This window comes from Pygocentrus nattereri, chromosome 19, assembly GCF_015220715.1.
Source record: "Pygocentrus nattereri isolate fPygNat1 chromosome 19, fPygNat1.pri, whole genome shotgun sequence".
Taxonomy (NCBI): Eukaryota; Metazoa; Chordata; class Actinopteri; order Characiformes; family Serrasalmidae; genus Pygocentrus; species Pygocentrus nattereri.
In genome coordinates this window covers 15416275-15434664 of record NC_051229.1, presented here as the reverse complement: position 1 = coordinate 15434664, position 18390 = coordinate 15416275, and the positions used below count along the sequence as shown (strand labels likewise).

General features: G+C 41.9%; 2 protein-coding genes across 3 annotated transcripts in view; one reads left to right on the top strand and one right to left on the bottom strand.

The window, feature by feature from the left end:
• The window catches only part of LOC108427160 (protein unc-13 homolog A), an 84675-nt gene extending 79547 nt beyond the window's left edge, over positions 1 to 5128 (top strand). For both annotated transcript variants that reach the window (XM_017697120.2, XM_017697119.2), the window contains 3 exons: positions 2056 to 2148; positions 2258 to 2417; positions 4166 to 5128. In XM_017697120.2, coding sequence (XP_017552609.1) covers positions 2056 to 2148; positions 2258 to 2417; positions 4166 to 4457 — 545 coding nt within the window. In that variant the 3' untranslated portion in view covers positions 4458 to 5128. The remainder of the gene's footprint in view (positions 1 to 2055; positions 2149 to 2257; positions 2418 to 4165) is intronic.
• A 7015-nt stretch (positions 5129 to 12143) lies between these two features.
• Positions 12144 to 18148, bottom strand: LOC108427159 (RNA-binding protein MEX3B). Its single transcript, XM_017697116.2, has 3 exons — positions 17768 to 18148; positions 16608 to 17173; positions 12144 to 15003 (listed from the first exon to the last, which is right to left on the bottom strand). The coding sequence occupies exons 2-3, from the start codon at positions 17107 to 17109 to the stop codon at positions 13622 to 13624; spliced, it is 1884 nt and encodes a 627-aa protein (XP_017552605.1). The 5' UTR covers positions 17110 to 17173; positions 17768 to 18148; the 3' UTR covers positions 12144 to 13621.
• Between the last annotated feature and the right edge of the window lie 242 nt (positions 18149 to 18390).

Genomic DNA, 18390 nt, shown 5'->3' with positions numbered 1-18390 from the left:
AAGAGTGCAGACAGTCTAAAAAGTAGAAAGTGTCTTGTGTAAAATGTGAAAATTAGTGTCTCCCTCTCTCTCCATTTGTCTCTCTGTTGTCCTCACATCGCAGCGTGATATCTGAGCATGTATTTGATTGAATGAGCTGTAATGGTGGTGTTGGAGCGGATGAGGGCACAGACTGGCATTTAACCTGGCATACAGCCTGCCTGCTCATTCTTCTATGCCATTAGAAGACTATGCTGATCCTTTTTATAGTGTGTGTGTGTGTGTGTGTGTGTGTGTGTGTGTTCACTGCCAGCACTGAGCTTTGTGTCACGGTTTTACTGCTGTGCTTTTATTCAGTGAATTAGTTAATAGCAATTATCTAATTCATTGAGCAGTTTAATCAGCAGATGGACCTTTGGGTAGAAGTCTCAGTTATGCTGCCAAGTGCACTTTTGTGCATCTGGAGAGAAAGACTGCTATTTTTGCTTGAGGGAACGAAAAGGATTCCCCGAAATTGTGTAAAATGTTGTCTTCAGTAAGTTCTATATCCGTAGGCCAGAAAATGGCAAGTCTTTTAAAAAATGCACAGAGGTCATTAGCACAGTAGCACCATCTGGTGGGTAGTAGCATATGTTGACCAATTCTAAAAAGATCTCTCAGGAGTTAAGAGCGGTGGGCTCCTCCTGGTGTTTTTCGTTGTTGTAGGATAGGTATAGATATATATTTTTTCACCGAGGCCACAGGACCAAGCAGATTCCTTCAGATATTCAGTCATGTCTCAATAGCATTTCACAGAACACAGTGCAAAAGGTGAATGTATTACAGTGTAGAATCTGCAATGCATTTTGTGTTGTTTTGGTGTAAAAATGACCTCTTTCATTCATTTTCATTGGCAAATGTCTTTGTGAATGTAATTCTTTAACAGAATTTTCCTTTTTAAAAAGTATGTGGTACATCTCTATGAAAGGTCAATCTGTGTCATTTTTCAGCTTTTAAAGAGAGAGATGTTTCTTTCTAAATGGAGTTGGAACAGCTCTATATTGTGGTTCTAATTTGGAAAAAAAGAGGGAATTCAGGCAGGCCAAAGGTGCACAAGTTACACTCACAGAAAAAAGCTATGAAACTGTCACTGGGGCAGTTACCCTCACATCTTTAGTACACTAAATATTACACTAAAGATGTGCTCTCAAGGATACATCTCACTACCTTTAGTTAGGGAACATAATTGTACCATAATCCATTGAAATGATATTGACTCCACACACCCCATCTTGTCTCCAGGCTTTTAAGTTATTTTAAACATTAATTTATGAAAATGTGTAAATATGTCATTTTTTACTGGGAAAAACTTATTTAAGGCACACAATGGACCTTAAAACCACTGTGTACCTTTGAGGGCACATTGTTTGTACCTTGATAAACGAAAAAATATATACCTGCACAGAATCTTTATTTCTAAAAGTGTACATGAAATTAAAGATGGATGTCCAGCTTTTCTTTTATTTGTAAACGTTTGCAACAACAGTTTTTTTGCAGGAAATTACATTGTTGATATCATAACATATACTTATCGCTAAAAGTGACTTAGATATAAGCGCATTTCTAACGTTTCATTATGCATTTTCATTTCATATTATGCATTCTCATTTTTGCTTTCACATTGTTTTGCACAGGAAGTCAAAGTAAACGCAGCTACTGTCAGAGGACTGTGGCCAATAAACCTTTACTGTGAAAGAACAAAGCTTGAACTTGGCACGCATTGTCTTATCAGCTGAATGTTAGCTCACTGATGGCATGCAGCAATTCTCAGAAGGATTTTTAAGTGTGTTCCTTAGTTATTTCTCTCCCAATGTACAAATGCAAATGAGAGCTTGTGGAATGACATCAGGTGATGCATGAGCTGTGTGGCAGGAAAGTACGAGACGTGGCAATGCATAAACAAAGTGGAAACGTATCTAAGTTACAGCATATATACTGCATGTATATATGCAAAGGCTTTTCTGAGCAATGGCATATCTTGATACTGATGAATGTGAAAACTGATGTTTTTTCCTTTCCTTCAACCTTATTTTGCAGCCCCGAGTGTGGACGATGCTGTAGGAGAGGCGTCCATGACTGTGGAGACCCTTGGTGACCCCAACACAGGAGGACATAAAATCAATGTTAAAGGTATAAATCTCTCCCTCACCCTGTTTTCTCTTCAGCTTTTCTGGTTTCTCCATCTTTTCTTTGTAGATTTCACTGTTTGTTTGTTTGTTTTTTTTTTCACTTTTAACAGTGGTGGCAGCCAATGACCTGCGCTGGCAGACCCAGGGTATATTCCGCCCCTTTGTGGAAGTGTACATCATTGGGCCTCATCTCAGTGACAAAAAGAGGAAGTTTGCCACCAAGTCTAAGAACAACAGCTGGTCCCCTAAGTTTGGCGAATCCTTTCAATTGTAAGTGTTCTCATCTATGCAGTGCTCAGTAGCTCACATTTTGAGTAAAAGAATAGTTCTTGCATTAAAGAAACGCAATTTACACAAGTTTCCTGTAACCTCAGATGTGGTTCAAGACATGTTTAGTGTCTGAATTTCACTTCTTTAGTTTTGCTCTGAAGCTATGAGGCTTATGTTGCTAACAACTAGTGCAAGTTATTATTTATTAATGTGAACTAAAGTATGGACAAAATTCAGGCTTTATAACTGCAACCACTGTTTTACCTTTTTTAATAATTTTTTTAGATAGAAGTTTGTCATGCGCTATCAGAAACCATTTCAGCAAGTCTGTTTGCTTACTGAACAACTCTACATGGTTTGAGGCAAGTGTGTGATGTTTCAGGCATGCACATGATGCTAATTGGTGAATTTCCATTCCTTGTCCTTGTAACTTCAGTGGCAAAAAAGAAGCAAACATCGGACACTAACTGATGCGTAACCATGTAATTTTTTTCTTTTGTAAATTTAGCATAGGTTTATTTGCACAATGTTGCCACCCATTAAAATTCATATAAAATAATTTGCATTTGCAATAATAACATTTGCATTTATGGACAAAGAGTTCCTTTAAGGAAATTCAATGCATCTAACCTTTATGCACAGAAACAGTGAGAGGGGATACTTTCACAGACATATAATAAACTTTAATAATGTGTTATTTCAGCGTGTGTACACATAGTATATCAAATTTCAAATCAAATCAAATTTATTTGTATAGCGCTTTTTACAACGGATGTTGTCACAAAGCAGCTTTACAGAATTTCGGAAAAGACAAAGTTTTAACAGGACTGTAAGAATGTACAGAAACCCCCTGGTGGGCAAGCCAGGGGCAACAGTGGCAAGGAAAAACTCCCTCAGAACTGAGGAAGAAACCTTGGGAGGAACCAGACTCACCAGGGGGGACCCATCCTCCTCTGGTCAAACTACCTACAAGTGATTATATTACTAATATTAATAGCAGTAATATTGGTATTAGGAATAACTAGGAGTCTATGAGGACATATGTATAGGCTTTACCATTTTAGAACACAACAGCTGGCATTTTGTTCTTAGGGGCTGGTTTCTCAGAACCAGGTTAAGCCAAAACCTTGACTAGCTATGGTTAGGGTTAGTGAAAACACTATTTTAGTCTAAAGGCTAAATTATACTGCGACATCTGTGTCTGTGTACATCTGTGTGTATGTTGAGTGTAATATGAATGCATGCACTAGAGGGCCAGAGTGTAAAAAAATCTTTGTGTTCAAGCCAGAGTGTACAAAAAATGAAGACCAGAGTTGTGAGTTTTTCCTGTGTCTCTTCAATAATTAATACTCACCTATTTTTGTAACATTTTGAAGATCATATGAATAATATATATAAAAGGTCATATAAATATTTGTAACGCCACGCCGCTTTTGCCAACCCATCCTTAAACTGCTACATTTTGAGCCAGTTCTGGGTTAGGTTGAGTATTGTTTGGGTCTCGTCCTTCCCCTGGCACTACCAGATAGCCAGCCAGCATTGATTCAAGAGATATGCACCAGTGACGTAGGCAAATATATATATTTTTGCAACAAAGTGGTAAATCCAATTTGGTAGATACAATTTCCAAACACGATGTGTCCCACAGTGTCATAACATCAGGCTATAACCAATTCCTGACAGCTATGCAGTCATCACCTTAAATGTTCTTCTCTACCCTCTCTCCTTGTCTGTGACTCTCTGTGCAGTGTTCTGGGCAGTGAGCTGGGCCCCGAGGGCTATGAGCTGCAGGTGTGTGTAAAGGACTACTGCTTTGCACGGGAGGACCGCACAGTGGGCATGGCTGTGCTGCAGCTGAAGGATGTGGTGGCGCGGGGCAGTGGGGCCTACTGGCTGCCGCTGGGCAAACGGGTACACATGGACGAGACGGGCCTGACCGTGCTGCGCATCCTCTCCCAGCGCAACAATGACGAAGTGGCTAAGGAGTTTGTCAAGCTCAAGTCCGATCAGCGCTCGGCCGAGGAGGGACGAGGCAGCTAGAAGCGAAAATGGGAGAGGCACACATATATACACGCACATAGACATGCACACAGTAACCAAACCAGTGGAGTTCAGTCCAGTAAGTACAGACTTCAGTACAGACCATATAGAGCTCTAAACTGTTGTGCCTCTGCTAATATAATTGATAGTGGCATAACACGAATATACAAAAACTTAAAGCAATGAAATCTGATTCAAGCAAATAATGATGTCAGAGGTATAGCTCTTTCATCTTTGCCTTGTTTTATTTTTAAAAAGGGAATTCAGCTATGACGTGCTAACACATGACCATGTACATATAGATTCACAGCCATATCCTCCCAATTTCTTTGTCTTTGCACTCTAGATTTACTAAGGACTTCAGCATGTCACAGGGCTTCTATTGAAACAATACATCCAGTGATTAGCTCCATGCAGATTTATAGTCCAGTAAAAATTCATGTTTCTGACTTTCTTTGACTATTATTTTTGAAAACATGCCGAAGGCTTTTTGAAGCCATTGGTCCTCTATGTCATCCTGTCCTTGCCTGCGTACATGCACTGCATCGCTGCCTTGAAAGGTACATAAGTACCCTAATCCAAAAAAAAACCCTCTCCCCTTTTCCTCTCTCTGACTTTTCCTTCCCCCACACACCTCACTAGCATTTATAGCCAATTGTCAAAATCCACAATGGGGCTTGATTTGTTTGCATTGTTTGCAATATTTTGCACTTTGCCTTCTTTGCATGTTTAAGGTGTTTAACTCCATTCCCTGTCTGTCTGTCTGTCTGGTTCAGTAAGCACTCTGTCGCTCTCCTGTCCTCTACCATGTTGTGCATGTTGAAGCCAAGCCACTTTAACACTGTGACTCTCTCCATGTGCCCGCCTCAGCTGCCACTCAGCCGCTGTGTGTTACAGGGCTTTTGTTTGTTTGTTTCGATTGTGATGTGTTAGTTCTGTTCGCTGCTGGACATCCAAAAAATGATGGTGTGACAAATGAGAGAACACAAACTTTGTGCTATTATGGATCTTGACTGGTCAGAGAAATTTGAGGCTCGTCACAGGTTAAGTTGGAAAGTAGAAGGCGCTGCAACTTTCTAAGTTCAGTTAAGTTCACATAAATTGCTATGATAGCTAGTTAAGCTACAGAACTTGGAAGTTGCCTAGCTAATCAAGGCACAGGTTAGCCTGCACTATGCACTTGCCAAGCCAAACAGCTAGCTAAATAGCTTTTTCATGTCCATGATCTAATAAATATCTAAAAAAAATACATTTGGACATTGAGTTACACGTAAGAACACAGCAAAAAAAAAAACAACAAAAACAACTGGTGGACTCACCAGGATTTATTAATTTGATTTTAAGTGATTTTGTGAATCTACTTCTACAAACCTTGCCCCATGATTAGGCCATCCTGTGACAACTCTGAGACATGATTGACCCTTAACATCAGGATTATTCCAGCCCAATTTGACCTGATCTTTGTTAGAGGGAGTTTTGGAAGAGCGTATTACTTAAACATGAGTAGAGATGCTCAAATTGCCTTTGGAAGTTGTGAGACTCAGACATGTTTCTTAACAATGACAAAATCCAATGAGTGCCTCTGCAAATATGACTCTACAGCTTGTTTAACAGACAATGGGTTACGTGTATTAATCCCAAAACCTGAATCTGGGGCTTTCTAAATGGTGCAGCTGGCTAAGAGAGTCACTTCCTATCACACTGAGTTCAAGTTCAAGGGATCACCAGTGGCGTTGCTGGTTTCTGAGTGTGAAGGATGGCCTAGTTACTCTCTGTCCTTCTATAGTGGTGCTGACCAACTGTAGACATCTGCAAAACAGGGCAATTTCACCCAAACACCTTCATCTGCACTATAGCTTTTCAAAAAAAGTGCAACTTTCAAAAAAAGGTCAAAACATCCTGGAGGAACCATGAACCTGCTTCCAGATTGGTTGGAGATGTACAGTAAGGGAGATTTAAATGGTGGGTAGGAGCTGGTGATAACCAGCACTGGGGTAGATAATTGGGCAAGTATTTAAGGATATTGAAAAAAAGTATCGCAGTAATATATTGAGCTGGACAATAACATGACTGTGCCACTGTTGCCATAGTTACTGTTCTTTGCCTTTGAGGGGCAGAGTGGGAAGGAACAGGTGATAACCATCTATGGGGAGATAACCAAGCAAAAATTAAATGCAGTACAGCTTCGCTACAGTGCTACTCCATTGTGTTTCAACATGGCTGGATCTGATTAGACTGATTCCACCAAATAAAAGCACCGTCTGTGTCGTGTTCAGGCCTGAGGCTGTCAGCTCAACAATAATACAAGCTTTGGTCCTCATGTTCATGTCCGGCATCACTGGCTTATGGGCACAGCTGCTGATTGTGCTTTCCATATGTTCTGTGCAATCTGGTGTAGTCTTATCTGTCTGACTTCTACAGCAATACTTTAAGACTGAGACTAAAACACAGCTCTCTGGATCTCTTGCTCAGAGGTCATACAGGGAGTGCAGAGGCAAATATGAAACTACACCATTGTACTTGTGCATACAATAAAATATGTAGGATTTACTGAAAGAGGAAGTACAAAACAGATTTTGTTTCTGTCATTTAACCTCAAATTAAGTGGCTTACTTACTTAATGACCAATTGACAAAAATCTGTAATAGCCACTTGGCCTCGTATAGGGTTGTGATATATGGGAGACATAAATGATGTCATGTATCACTGTCATATCAAAACCTCAGAACCTTTACATTGTTTTATGCAGTCTGAAAACACCAGCTGGCCTTTACTTTGAGTGAGCATTTCCAGAGGAATCGGCCAATAGTAATGGCCCAAAATTGTGATGTAATGAAAATAAAATCTCATTACTTTAACCTACGTTGTGTTTTTCCTTCTCCTACAAAGATACAATACCTGAGGTGGGAGGTTTTGTTATAACAGTGATATATATATATATATATATATATGACTGAGTGAATAGATTAAAAGATACACTATAAGTGGTTTTATGAGAGCCAGTCATGGACGCATAGCCATCAAAGTTTGCTGTTTTACTAAACCATAGTGCAATTAAATAACATTGTAGTGGTTAGCTGTTTGTCTACTTGGAATAGAATATAAAATGTTTACAAGGCAGAGTGTGAGTAATCAGCACAAGCGCTTGCACATATTTATATAATTACTGTTGGAAAGCAAAATAGGATTTTCATGAGCTAGTTGCAATGGATAAAGCTTAAAGGCAACATTGTGAGCAATGAAGTTTGTGTTTTAACTGTTCTGAACAGAAGTGGGGCTCATCATCCTGAGCTATTTAGTTTCAAAACCAAATCCAATGCGGCTCTGAATGTCCGTCACACTGGCCTTTATTTGGTAGAAGGTGGACATAATGAAATAATGCCACATGCTTAACAGTAACAGGAACATCATCTGTCCTCAACCCCACTCCACCCCCCCACAGGCACACACTCACAGACTGGCTCAAGCACAAATGGGCATGAAAATTACCCATATGCATGTGTGCATGCCCACAGACGCGGTTGCTGTGGTGCCCACTTTGTGAATAGAAATCAAGTGCATGAACAGAAACTGAACTTTAATTGTGCCAGCACGTGTCTTTTTTGATGTTAACCTGCCAACTGTCGACAGATTTATCTGTATATTTCCTTTGGTTTTTATTTGAGATATTTTCAAATGTATTTATTTTTCAAAATAAAAAAAGTAAAAAAGCTTGTGAATACATTGACGTATCCAAAAATGAATGTAGCGTGTATAAGCATGACAGGACGTTTTTATACTGAGGATGTTTCTAATTTTTATTTTTAACCATTATGATGGTTTCTAATGAGGATGATGGTGGATTAATGCAGCATTGCTTCCTATTAAAAAAACTGATCACTCACTCTTTTCTCTTGTTTTTATATATATATATATATATATATATATATATATATATATATACACACAGACACACAAGCAGTTCTAACAGGTACAAGAGACAGAAAAACTAATGAAAACAGTTCATTGGAACCACAGCTTTCTTTGTTTAGGCTCTATAATCTTATACAGTGTGGATTTCTCTAACATACACTACATGTCTGAAAGTTTCCAGCTGTTTATGGTTCTATATAGCACCAGAAAGGGTTCTGCTACTGTTAGAACAGAACAGTAGAATAAACTATGAAAGGCACTGTAAAACCCTTGAAGAACCATCTTTTCTCCTTTCAGAATACTGTGTAGCCCAAGGCTCCAGTAAACTGACCCTATGAGTAGCTGTCCTATCCCTAAAGCAAACAGCTCATTTTTTTCTGATCATTCACTCACAGGTTCTTGTACTTTTAATTACCAGCATGTTTTACCAATACTATTAGTTTCAATATAAGAGCTTCTGAGGCAACATCAGTCATCCAACATATGCTAGTACAGCTGGTCCAAAACGACTCATAAAGGTTTGGTCCAGAATGGAAGAAGAAGCTGCAATTTATTTGTGGGCTGTCGTCTGGAAAAGACTTAACCACTTTCCAAAATGCACAACCTGGTAAAGCGAGCACAAACTCATGAAGAAAGAAATACGTTCTTTTACTCCTTCCATATCTAGATAGGCTTTACAAGAAGACAAAGTAAGTCTTTCTGCACTAGGTGCCTATTTCAATCAATTAAATACATTGATGCTGTTCCTTTTGAAGAACATTCTAGCTATATTTCCCACTAGATGGTGCTTAAAAGTGATTAAATCCCAACAAGTAAAGCAGAAAAGGCAAGTGCACTTCTGCCCATTGTAGCATTCATACATGTCTACAGCTTACGGCAGTTTTGTCCACCTTTTATTACGATGGCATATGAATCTTAACCAGGTTTCTGTGCAGTCAGTTTGTCTGTGCTGTGTAAATATCTACTGTAACTGTACACCAGCTTCTAGAGTAAAAACAAGAATTCTGAAGTGCAGGAAATATCAACCAGTTCACAAACACACTTCCTTGACAGAAAAAAAACAGAGTGGCAGCCTTTCGCTCACTCACAAAGTTCACACTGATGTTTTGATACCCCCTTGTGGCAGTATAAGCTACTGCACCCTAGTTTCACAAAGATTCACAAAGCATGTTAGCAGCACCTTTTCCTACTTAAATGCAACAGTTCTATTAAAACTGTTTCCTATAATCCAGTGCAGTTTTGCTTTTAAGCACCTACCATATACTGAAGAACTTCTTTGTATTGTCCTATTGTAAATCAAATGAAAAGCACCAAGACACTGATGTTTATTGTTTTACAGTAAAAAATGAAAACAAAAAACAAGATTTTATTAAAGAAGCATAAAAAATAAAACTCTTGATACATTTCTTATAACCGTCAAGTCAGTTCAAATCATACGAGTATACAATTGTTCCAACTCACGGCTAAAAGGTCCATAAACTTTCAAATAAAATATATTTCAATTTTAAATTTCTTCAATAATTTTCTCATTTTGTTATAAATTGCCTATATGTTGTACACAGGAAACAGAAATATGGAAAATAAAGATAAATTTGCAGTAATAAAAGGGTCACATTATAATCTGGGATATTTATGTCAAGGTAAGCAAATAAATTGTAAAAATAAAATGTGTAAAAAGTTTTTTTTTGTCGATTTTTTTCTTTAGAAAATTATTAGCTAATGCCTGATGGCTTCAAGACATGCAGATAGTTAACTTACAAATAATGATACATGTTTTTAAAAACTACATTAACCTTATCAGTTTTGTACTTCTGGAAAACAAATCCCAATGATTGTAATTCAGGGTATTTACAGGTAGGTCTCAAACCTTGTTATTGAAACGACTTTTGGTTCTGCATACAAAAGAATTAAAGCAAAATAAAAAAATAAAATAAAACTATAAAGGAGAGCAGAGTTAGAGGGCTAAGTGATTCAAAGGAAGATGGCAGTTGATGCCATTCCAATGCAAGACCGTGCCCAAGATCTACCTCCCTCAGAACAACATCTGTAAACCCTGTTTTTAAACATTGGAGGGGAATGGGGGGTGGGGGAGTTACAGATTGAAACAATTCCATCTCCATGTTTCTGTGCTATCGGTGTGTCCAGGTTCGGAGTGACGGATTGTGGAGGAAAGCTGTATCCTCTAGGCTGATTTCTGAGGTTTCTGAGAAGTGCCTGGAACACAAACAACACAGAATCGGAGGCACCTTTACAGTACACTACTGACTCGGAGCTAATTTTGTACCTTTAATCCATTTTCCTACTGTACACAACCAGAAACAAACCCTTGGTTTCAGTTCTGAACACATTTCTTAAAACTAATCTTACTAAAAAACAGCAAAACTTCAGCGAATAGATTCCCAAGACTTGAACTCACAAACTTGTTTTAGAAGGACAAAAAGAGAAAACGTTGTCAAGGTGGGTTCAGATGCCATGTCAGACTCTGAACAAATACTTTTAAGAGAGTTTATCCTCATCGCATTATTGAAATCATTCTGCATTTGAAGTAACAAAGTAAAGCAAAAACTGTGAGTATTTGTCCCTGTTACAGTTCAGCTACAGGCAATGGGGTAACGGGAACCAACACAGGATAACGTGCCTGCTTCTAGACCAGTCATCAGTAATGATCTGCACCACCAAAGCACCGTCAACTGGTCTCAACTGGAACAACCAAATTACTTAGCAATAGTCCTCATCTGTGAACGAAGCGAAAACACAAAGCCCTCAAAAGACACAGACTGAGAAGCATGGACCAGACCGATGAGACTTGCTTAACTTCCTACACTCCAAGTTAGTCTTGAAAGTCCTTGGACAACACATACAAACTTGGCAAACCCAGAAACAATTGAAAAAAGGTGCCTCTGACCTAAACTTCAGCCTTTAAATGCAATTTTAAAGTCTCTATCTCGGTTCAGTTCTAAGCCAGGATACCAGGAGATTGAAGCTGCTCCAACCTCTAAAAGCCTAAAACCTACTGCTGCAGCTCTTGGACATGTCAGCACAAAAAGTGTATGGAAGCCCTGGGTGATATAGCTGCCAGGTTCTGATTGGGAATTTTTCCTGGTTATTGTTAACTGAATGAGACCTGAATTGCAGTGCAGTCACAGGAAGCCCTTTAAAAATGGTATGATGTCATGGCTTGTCACGTAAAAATCATTCTGAACTTTTCCAAGGGCTACCGACATGATACGCCATTTCATCGGACCAAAAGCTGTACATCGGAGCACAAAAATGAGTTAATAGGTGATATTGTCGCTGTCATAGCAAAACCTCGTATCTGTGAAAGGTCATTCACTTCTAAAAGACTAACATTGATGTAATGAGAATAATTATGGAGGACTTCCATTGGCCAATTCATCAGTAAAACCTTACTGTAAATGCCACCTGAAAAATCAAACAATCTTAGCAACGAGATTTTGATATGACAGCAATGATAAAACACATGGGAGGTGATCTCCATTCTAACGGTGGACAGAGGACAGCACTGCTCTATTGGCAGTTTGAACTGTGGGGCATCCATCCTCAAAGAGTAAGTAAGAGCAAGAACATATAAGCTCACAAACTGAAGGGGCGGAAGACCGGCGTTTTCTCCATTTTGGCCCAATAGATCCACTGTGGCCCCAGCAGGAGATTTAAAGGAAAAAAAAGAACATTGCAATGTGTCGCAGTGCACAAAGTGGGATGGCTCTACAACAGTCCTCTAAATTAAAAGAAAAGAAAAAAAAAAAAAAAAAGAAAAAAAAAAAAAAGAAGAAGAACGTCCCACTCTTTTCTTCTTCCTCCTCCACACACACGCTCTCACTCACACATACCTCCACAGTAAGGAGAAACATTCTTGCAAAGTTACAAAGACCTATCTATCCTATAATTCAGTAAATTCAATGAACATCGTGGTTGGTGGAGAAGAGGTTACGTCTGTCCAACTCTGCAGCAACAACCTGGACAGCTAATGTTTAAAAGAATCTCTCCAACAATAAAAATTGTAACAGATAAGGTTTTCCGTGGACTAAAAGGCGACTCCAGACTGTGCAGTGTCTGTGGTGGTGTTTTAAAATGTTAGTTTTGGCGCCCCCTTGAGTAAGAGCACAAAACTAGAATGAACAAATCTGACCTTTTTTGATCGTAGTAGCAAATACAAGAGTGTCTGTGGTAATGAAGTGTATCTGACCAGTCTGCTCTATGCTAGAACACAAACAGGCCACAGAGCTCACAATTAGTTGTAGAGGGGTTAACAGTGCCCTCCACTGGACTGGAGTATGAGTGTTTTAAGGTTGCAAGGCTAGAGAGACAAAGACAAGAGACAGTCGGAACACCAACCTCTCAGCACTGTAAGGATATTTCTTATGCAACGTTAACTATTCTACCTACCTACTTATCTTTATATTGAACATTAACCATTATGTTGGATATCAACTCTTAACTTGAATAAATATTAAGTGTTTCATTCTTCATTGACAATAATCATTAAAAAAAAAAAAACTAATATTTTGGTCTGACGGGTATGCAGGCTCCACAGTCTTGTGTTTTCCCCAAGCTCACCATTACAGGCTCGTTGTCATAGTGTTGCTGCTCACTCCAACAGCAAACGCAAACACGCGGGATTATAAACAAAGCGCATTCCCGTCCCTCTGAAAATTTTTCAAAATTAACCATTAGAAAAAAGTGCAGACCTATGCAGCTTAAATCGAAAAATATCTGCAAGTAGAAAAAAGTCTCAAGCAAAAAAATAATAACCTGTAGTCAGGCTGAGCTCAGAAGCAAAAATGAAGGGGGGAGGGGGAATGTATAATACATGGACAGACTCATCGGTGTTAGATAAAATTAATGCCTAAAGAAAGATAAGACACTGGTATCCATCCTCCTCGTCCACAATGAAATTTCAGTTCTGAGAAAAATAATAATAATAATAAACCCACAAAACCTGCTGATTCCACAGCCTGGGACAAGTACATGAGTCAGCAAATAATATTGTCATCATCAGTTATTATTATTAATATTAATAATAATAATAATAAATCAACATCAGAATAGTGTCATATTTAATATGGTACTTATTACTGTCAATCCTAAGTGTAGGCAGGTTGCAGATACACGTCCTCCTCTTTCCTTACAAGTTTTATTGTAGACTTTCTAAATAGCTGGACAGCTGGATGTTCTATAAGTTTTCAATGACAGCAACCCACTCAACCATCCTCCGGTCTAACTGCATGGCATTAAGAGAAGATACGAATGCACTGCGTGGCAGGGGTGTGGCACACAGGGCATTCAGGCTCTTGCGATTGGCATATCTGCCCAGCGCAGTCCATGCAGAACAGGTTGTGGCCGCAGGGCACCAGTGCTGCTGTCACCTCACTTTCAAAGCAAACAAAGCAGTCCCTGTTGCCACCAGGTACCATACCGGCCAGGCCACTGGCCTTCAGCCGGCCCAGGACACCAGAGGCAACACCCACTCCACTGCCACCGCCTTCAGAGTCGGTGGGGGAACCTCCAGGTAGGGAGGAGGCGGAGCAAGAAGAATAGCCAGTAGTGCTTCCACCGCTGCTGCTGCTGCCTCCGGAGAAGGATGATCCAGTCTGGAGCCAGGAAAGCGTGCTGAGGGGGTCACTCTGCGCCCGGCGAGCCAGTGGATGATCCAAGGCCGAGTCAGCAGGCAGGGTGGGTGAGAGGCGGGGTGTGATGTTGCCCCCGCTCAAGCCACTGCTGTTGCGGCGGATTGCTTGTGGCTGCTTGCCACCATTCATGAAGGGTGCCCAGATGTTGGACCCGCTGAACTCGAAGCTCAGGTCGTCTGAGGCTGTGGCCGGCAAGCTGGGGGCAGAGTCGCTGCCGAAAGTGAAGCCTCCGCCACCGCTGCCTGTGCTGAAGGGGCTTGTGGGACTGCCGCTTTCAGTGGGCCGGCGGCTGGTTGAATAGGAGTCGGAGCTCAGGCCGCCGTTGTGGTAGGAAGCAGAGGACAGCTTACGTGTGGAGTGGTGCATGGAGAGAGGAAGAGGAGGCGGAGGAGGAGGAGGTGGAGGAGGTTGGGTGGTGTGGCCATGACCACCGCTGCGAGACCATAAGGTACCACCAAGCCCCAGCGAACCCAGACCCTCTAGGCTGACATCGGTGCCGTTACTATGGAAGTCGTTGTCACCCTGCAGGTCCACAAAGGCACCCGTGCGTAGAGTGATGTGCGTCTCGATCTCTTCCCGTGCTCTGTCTACATTCTCTGGCATCCCAGTCACCTCAAAAACAGGGTCCTTCTCTCGACTTGGAGTCACAATGTATGTGTGCGTCTGCTGCTGGATGCGTTTGATTGTGGCTCCTTTAGGCCCCACCACCAGGCCTACCACCCGGTAAGGAACGCGCACTTGGATGGTGGTCTGACCCGGCAGATGTGGTGGACCGGGGAGGGAACCGCCACTGCTGCCTCCGGCCCCAGCTTTGCAGCGAGAGGCACGAATCATGGAGAAGTGCTCTGCGGCGGAAATGATCTCCCGTTTGGCCATTTCAACATCCTCACGCCGGCCAGTCACAATGAATACAGGGTCTTCTCCTCGGACGGGTGTCTTGATGTAAGTGTTGGTCTTTGCACGCAGGGCTTTGATCTTACAACCTGCAATTAAAAACAAATTCCAGACATTTAGCACATAATAAACTTACAAATTATAATAGTAGTAACTGTAATACTGCTACTACTACCAAATCACAACAATAATATTACACAAAAATAAACAGGGAAAAAAACGCAATGAAAACTATCTGCATAGTTCTGTAAACACAAATGCATTTCACAGGTGCTCCACAAAAAATTACCCCCACCCTAAAAAAACAAAAAAAAAAAAAAAAAACACCACAATCAAGTGAAAGCTACAGCAAAAAATATAAGTTATTCTATAAAACTGCCGCCAGAGAATGTCTTCTGGGTGAGAGTCTAAAGAGAACAAAAAACAAATAAATAAAAATACTGCTCCATCACTCATGTTTCCTTTAAAAACCAACAAGCATATGAAAAATGTGGTCATATGAAAAACCTTAAACGAATAAAAGGGTCTTATGAGAAAACACTACACTTAAAAGCAGAAAAAAAAATGTTCAAGCAAAACATCTGTCTTAAGGGCTTTGTCCTATACTGCCCCTGTGTAAAACGCGTGAATGCTAGTCAATTACATAACAAAAGGTATGAGTTGAGGACTGCAAGAGCGGGCCAAACACCGTTTAACGACATATTTGGGCATATGGATACATTTTCAAAAACAATCTATAAAGCGAAACTATTAAACAGCACGTTTTTATTGTTCTTCCTCTATAAGCTAACGAGTACTTAGCATGCAAGCACTGTTACCCAACAGGGTGCTACTGTTTCTTTAAATACGGACGGCTTCCTGCACGCAGCCAATAGTGTGCGTGGTGCGTGATGTCATTGTCGGAGGCAGAAAGCATGGCATTTTCAAACAAAGAGAACAATGCAATAACCAGCGCTCAGAGGCTTTTACCTCCACAACGCTTTCGGTCCATCATCACTACGGACAACAACGTATAAAACAGCACGAATATAAGCTTAAAATGTGTTTAATGCGGCTACTCCGTCCACCGCGCTGCAGAGACCGCAAACACCGCCCAGACCGTCCCGGTGCGCGCTCGGCCCTGCTCTGCGTACGCGTTCCTGCTCAATTATGAAAAATAAAGCGATAAACACAAACTCTTGAACGCAGACGATCATAAAAATAAAGTCTGCGAGAAGTCTGGTACGTGAACGTGGACTTGGGTCCAGCCCAACGGCATCGGTCGATACGGTTCTTTTGTTTGGGGCAGACTGCTAGACACGTCCAGACTACCCGACAATCTGCCGCTTTGTCTGACCCCCCTCCTCCCTCCTTAGCTCCCCTCCCCCTCCAAAGCTACTTCCATCTGCCGAAGAAGGGCTACCAGACAATCGGCCCGCTGGAGACATCGTTTTCTGATGTTTTGTACCGCTAAATAGCTGCTGCTTCCTAGGCAAAACATGCAGCATGCTAACGCTAAGGTTACTCCTCCACAGCCACAGCGCACCAACCTGAGTACTGCTAACTAGTCAAGCAGCTATAACTTCCTTCAGGTCTGCCAGATAGACAAAGAGTTTTAAGAGGCTCACAAACTGCTTGGCACGTCCCAGTTGTTTACTTTGTAAATACTGACGCACATGAACGACAAGTAAACATGCGTAAATATCAGCGTTACCTTGCCGTCCTACGATTTCTGCAACGTGCTCCGAGCTGGGGACAGGTACACACTCGGTCATGTTGACGCTCCTCTTTCGGCTACACAGCACCGAGCTCTGTTCGCCAAGTACCGCGTGAGAGTGCGGGCCGCCTATGTGGTAGCCGCCCGGGCCATAGTACTCCGGAGACGGGGAACATGAGGTGGGAGACTCGCAAGATCCACCAGGGTGCTCCAGCATCTGGAGGTCGACGTAGCCTCCGCTGCTGCCACCGCTGCCTCCTCCTACTCCTCCTCCACCGTTGCAGTTTTCGGACACGGTAGTTCCCGTTGTCCCATCCAGTGGATCTACTTTGTCCAGCCCCATGAGTGACAGCTGGTCCAGGGCGAAGCGGAGCGCTTCCTGGTGGTCTTCGTCCCGGGACTCCGGGTCCGTTTCCCTGGCTAGAGTGACCCCGTTCTGCTGGCCGCTCACTACCATATCGTGATCCATAATCTCAGGGTGGAACAGGGGGCTAGGCATAGTAACTCAGTCCCCGTGGATGACCATCAGACTCCGAAGTTGCTCTTGGGGCGGGAGCGGTTCTCTAAAAAAGGGGAAAAGAGGATTATTCAGGCGAACAACGCACTGCGAGTCGAACTATAAACCGCACAAATCATAATGAAGTGTCGCATACACGCTGCCCCAATGTCTAGTTCATGTGTGAAGACCACATTAGCTCCCCTCCTCTCTCGCCTCGCCGCTTTGTCCTTATTGTTTCTTTCTCCTCGCCTGCCAGTTTTGTTAGCCGAGCAGCTAACGCGGCTACATAGCATCACAACTAGCTAGTTAGCACACTTGGTACAATGTTTTAACAATCAGGTCTCACTCTAACCCACAGTAAATTACCAAATAGAGCCCTGACATTCACAAAAACAACCAACAGGATGAAGGAGGGTGTGACTTGGGAAAGGTTACGACCCCAAAACGTACATTTACAAGCAGAGAAAATTGTATTTTGTTGTTAGCAAACTAACGTTAGCCAGCTAGCAGAGGAAGGTAAGTCACGTTGTCGCCGCCTTTGTTTGTGGAGAACATCTACACAGCTAGCTACACAGGCATGCAGCCACGCCGAACAAAGTTCAACAGTCGATAATAACATTTTCTAAAAGACGTAATTAAGCAGGTAAACGTGATTTACCTCTGGGCAGCCTCTTCCTCCTTTCTTCTGATTCAGACAAGGAACAAAATGTGAAGCAGTTCAGGCTAAGGTTAGCGGAGACCTGCTAATTTTGGGGGGCGTTGGAGAAAAGATTTAAAAACCATACGGAGTGGAGAAAGACCGGGAGTCGTCAGCTCGCGGAAAAAAAATAAATTAATTTAAAAATAATCTTTTCGCTTTGACATCGCTCAGGGCATCCGTTCGTACAGTTCTTCACATTTCCATGCGCGCAGAGCTCCACAAAAACAAAAACAGACACGCACCGAGCCCGTGTCTCGTCTCTCTCCCGTTTCTCCGCTCCGCCGTCTTTGTCTCGCCACGCGCACGCTCGCCGCTCTGCCCGTCTCTCGCGCACACGGCGCTGACGTCACCCGCGACACAACAATGGGTTCAAAGGCCACGCAATAGGCGCGCGGAGAGCCGGTGGCGCGCCTGCGCGTACCCGCGCACCGGTTACGACGAACCGGACACAATGCACCTTATTTACCAACATGTTTTGGACATTTGCGATGTTAACTGCAGATTCGTTCCTTCTCATAAATGCTGAAGGAAATGTGAAAGTCCTCAAGATTGTTACATCAGCCACTGAACTTCAAAGCACA

Excerpts from the sequence above, each read along its gene's own strand:
- LOC108427159 (XM_017697116.2), bottom strand. The coding sequence starts at position 17,109 with ATGCCTAGCCCCCTGTTCCACCCTGAGATTATGGATCACGATATGGTA. Across the intron at positions 15,004-16,607 it reads AGAAATCGTAGGACGGCAAG|GTTGTAAGATCAAAGCCCTG; the intron begins GTAACGCTGATA and ends TTTTAATTGCAG.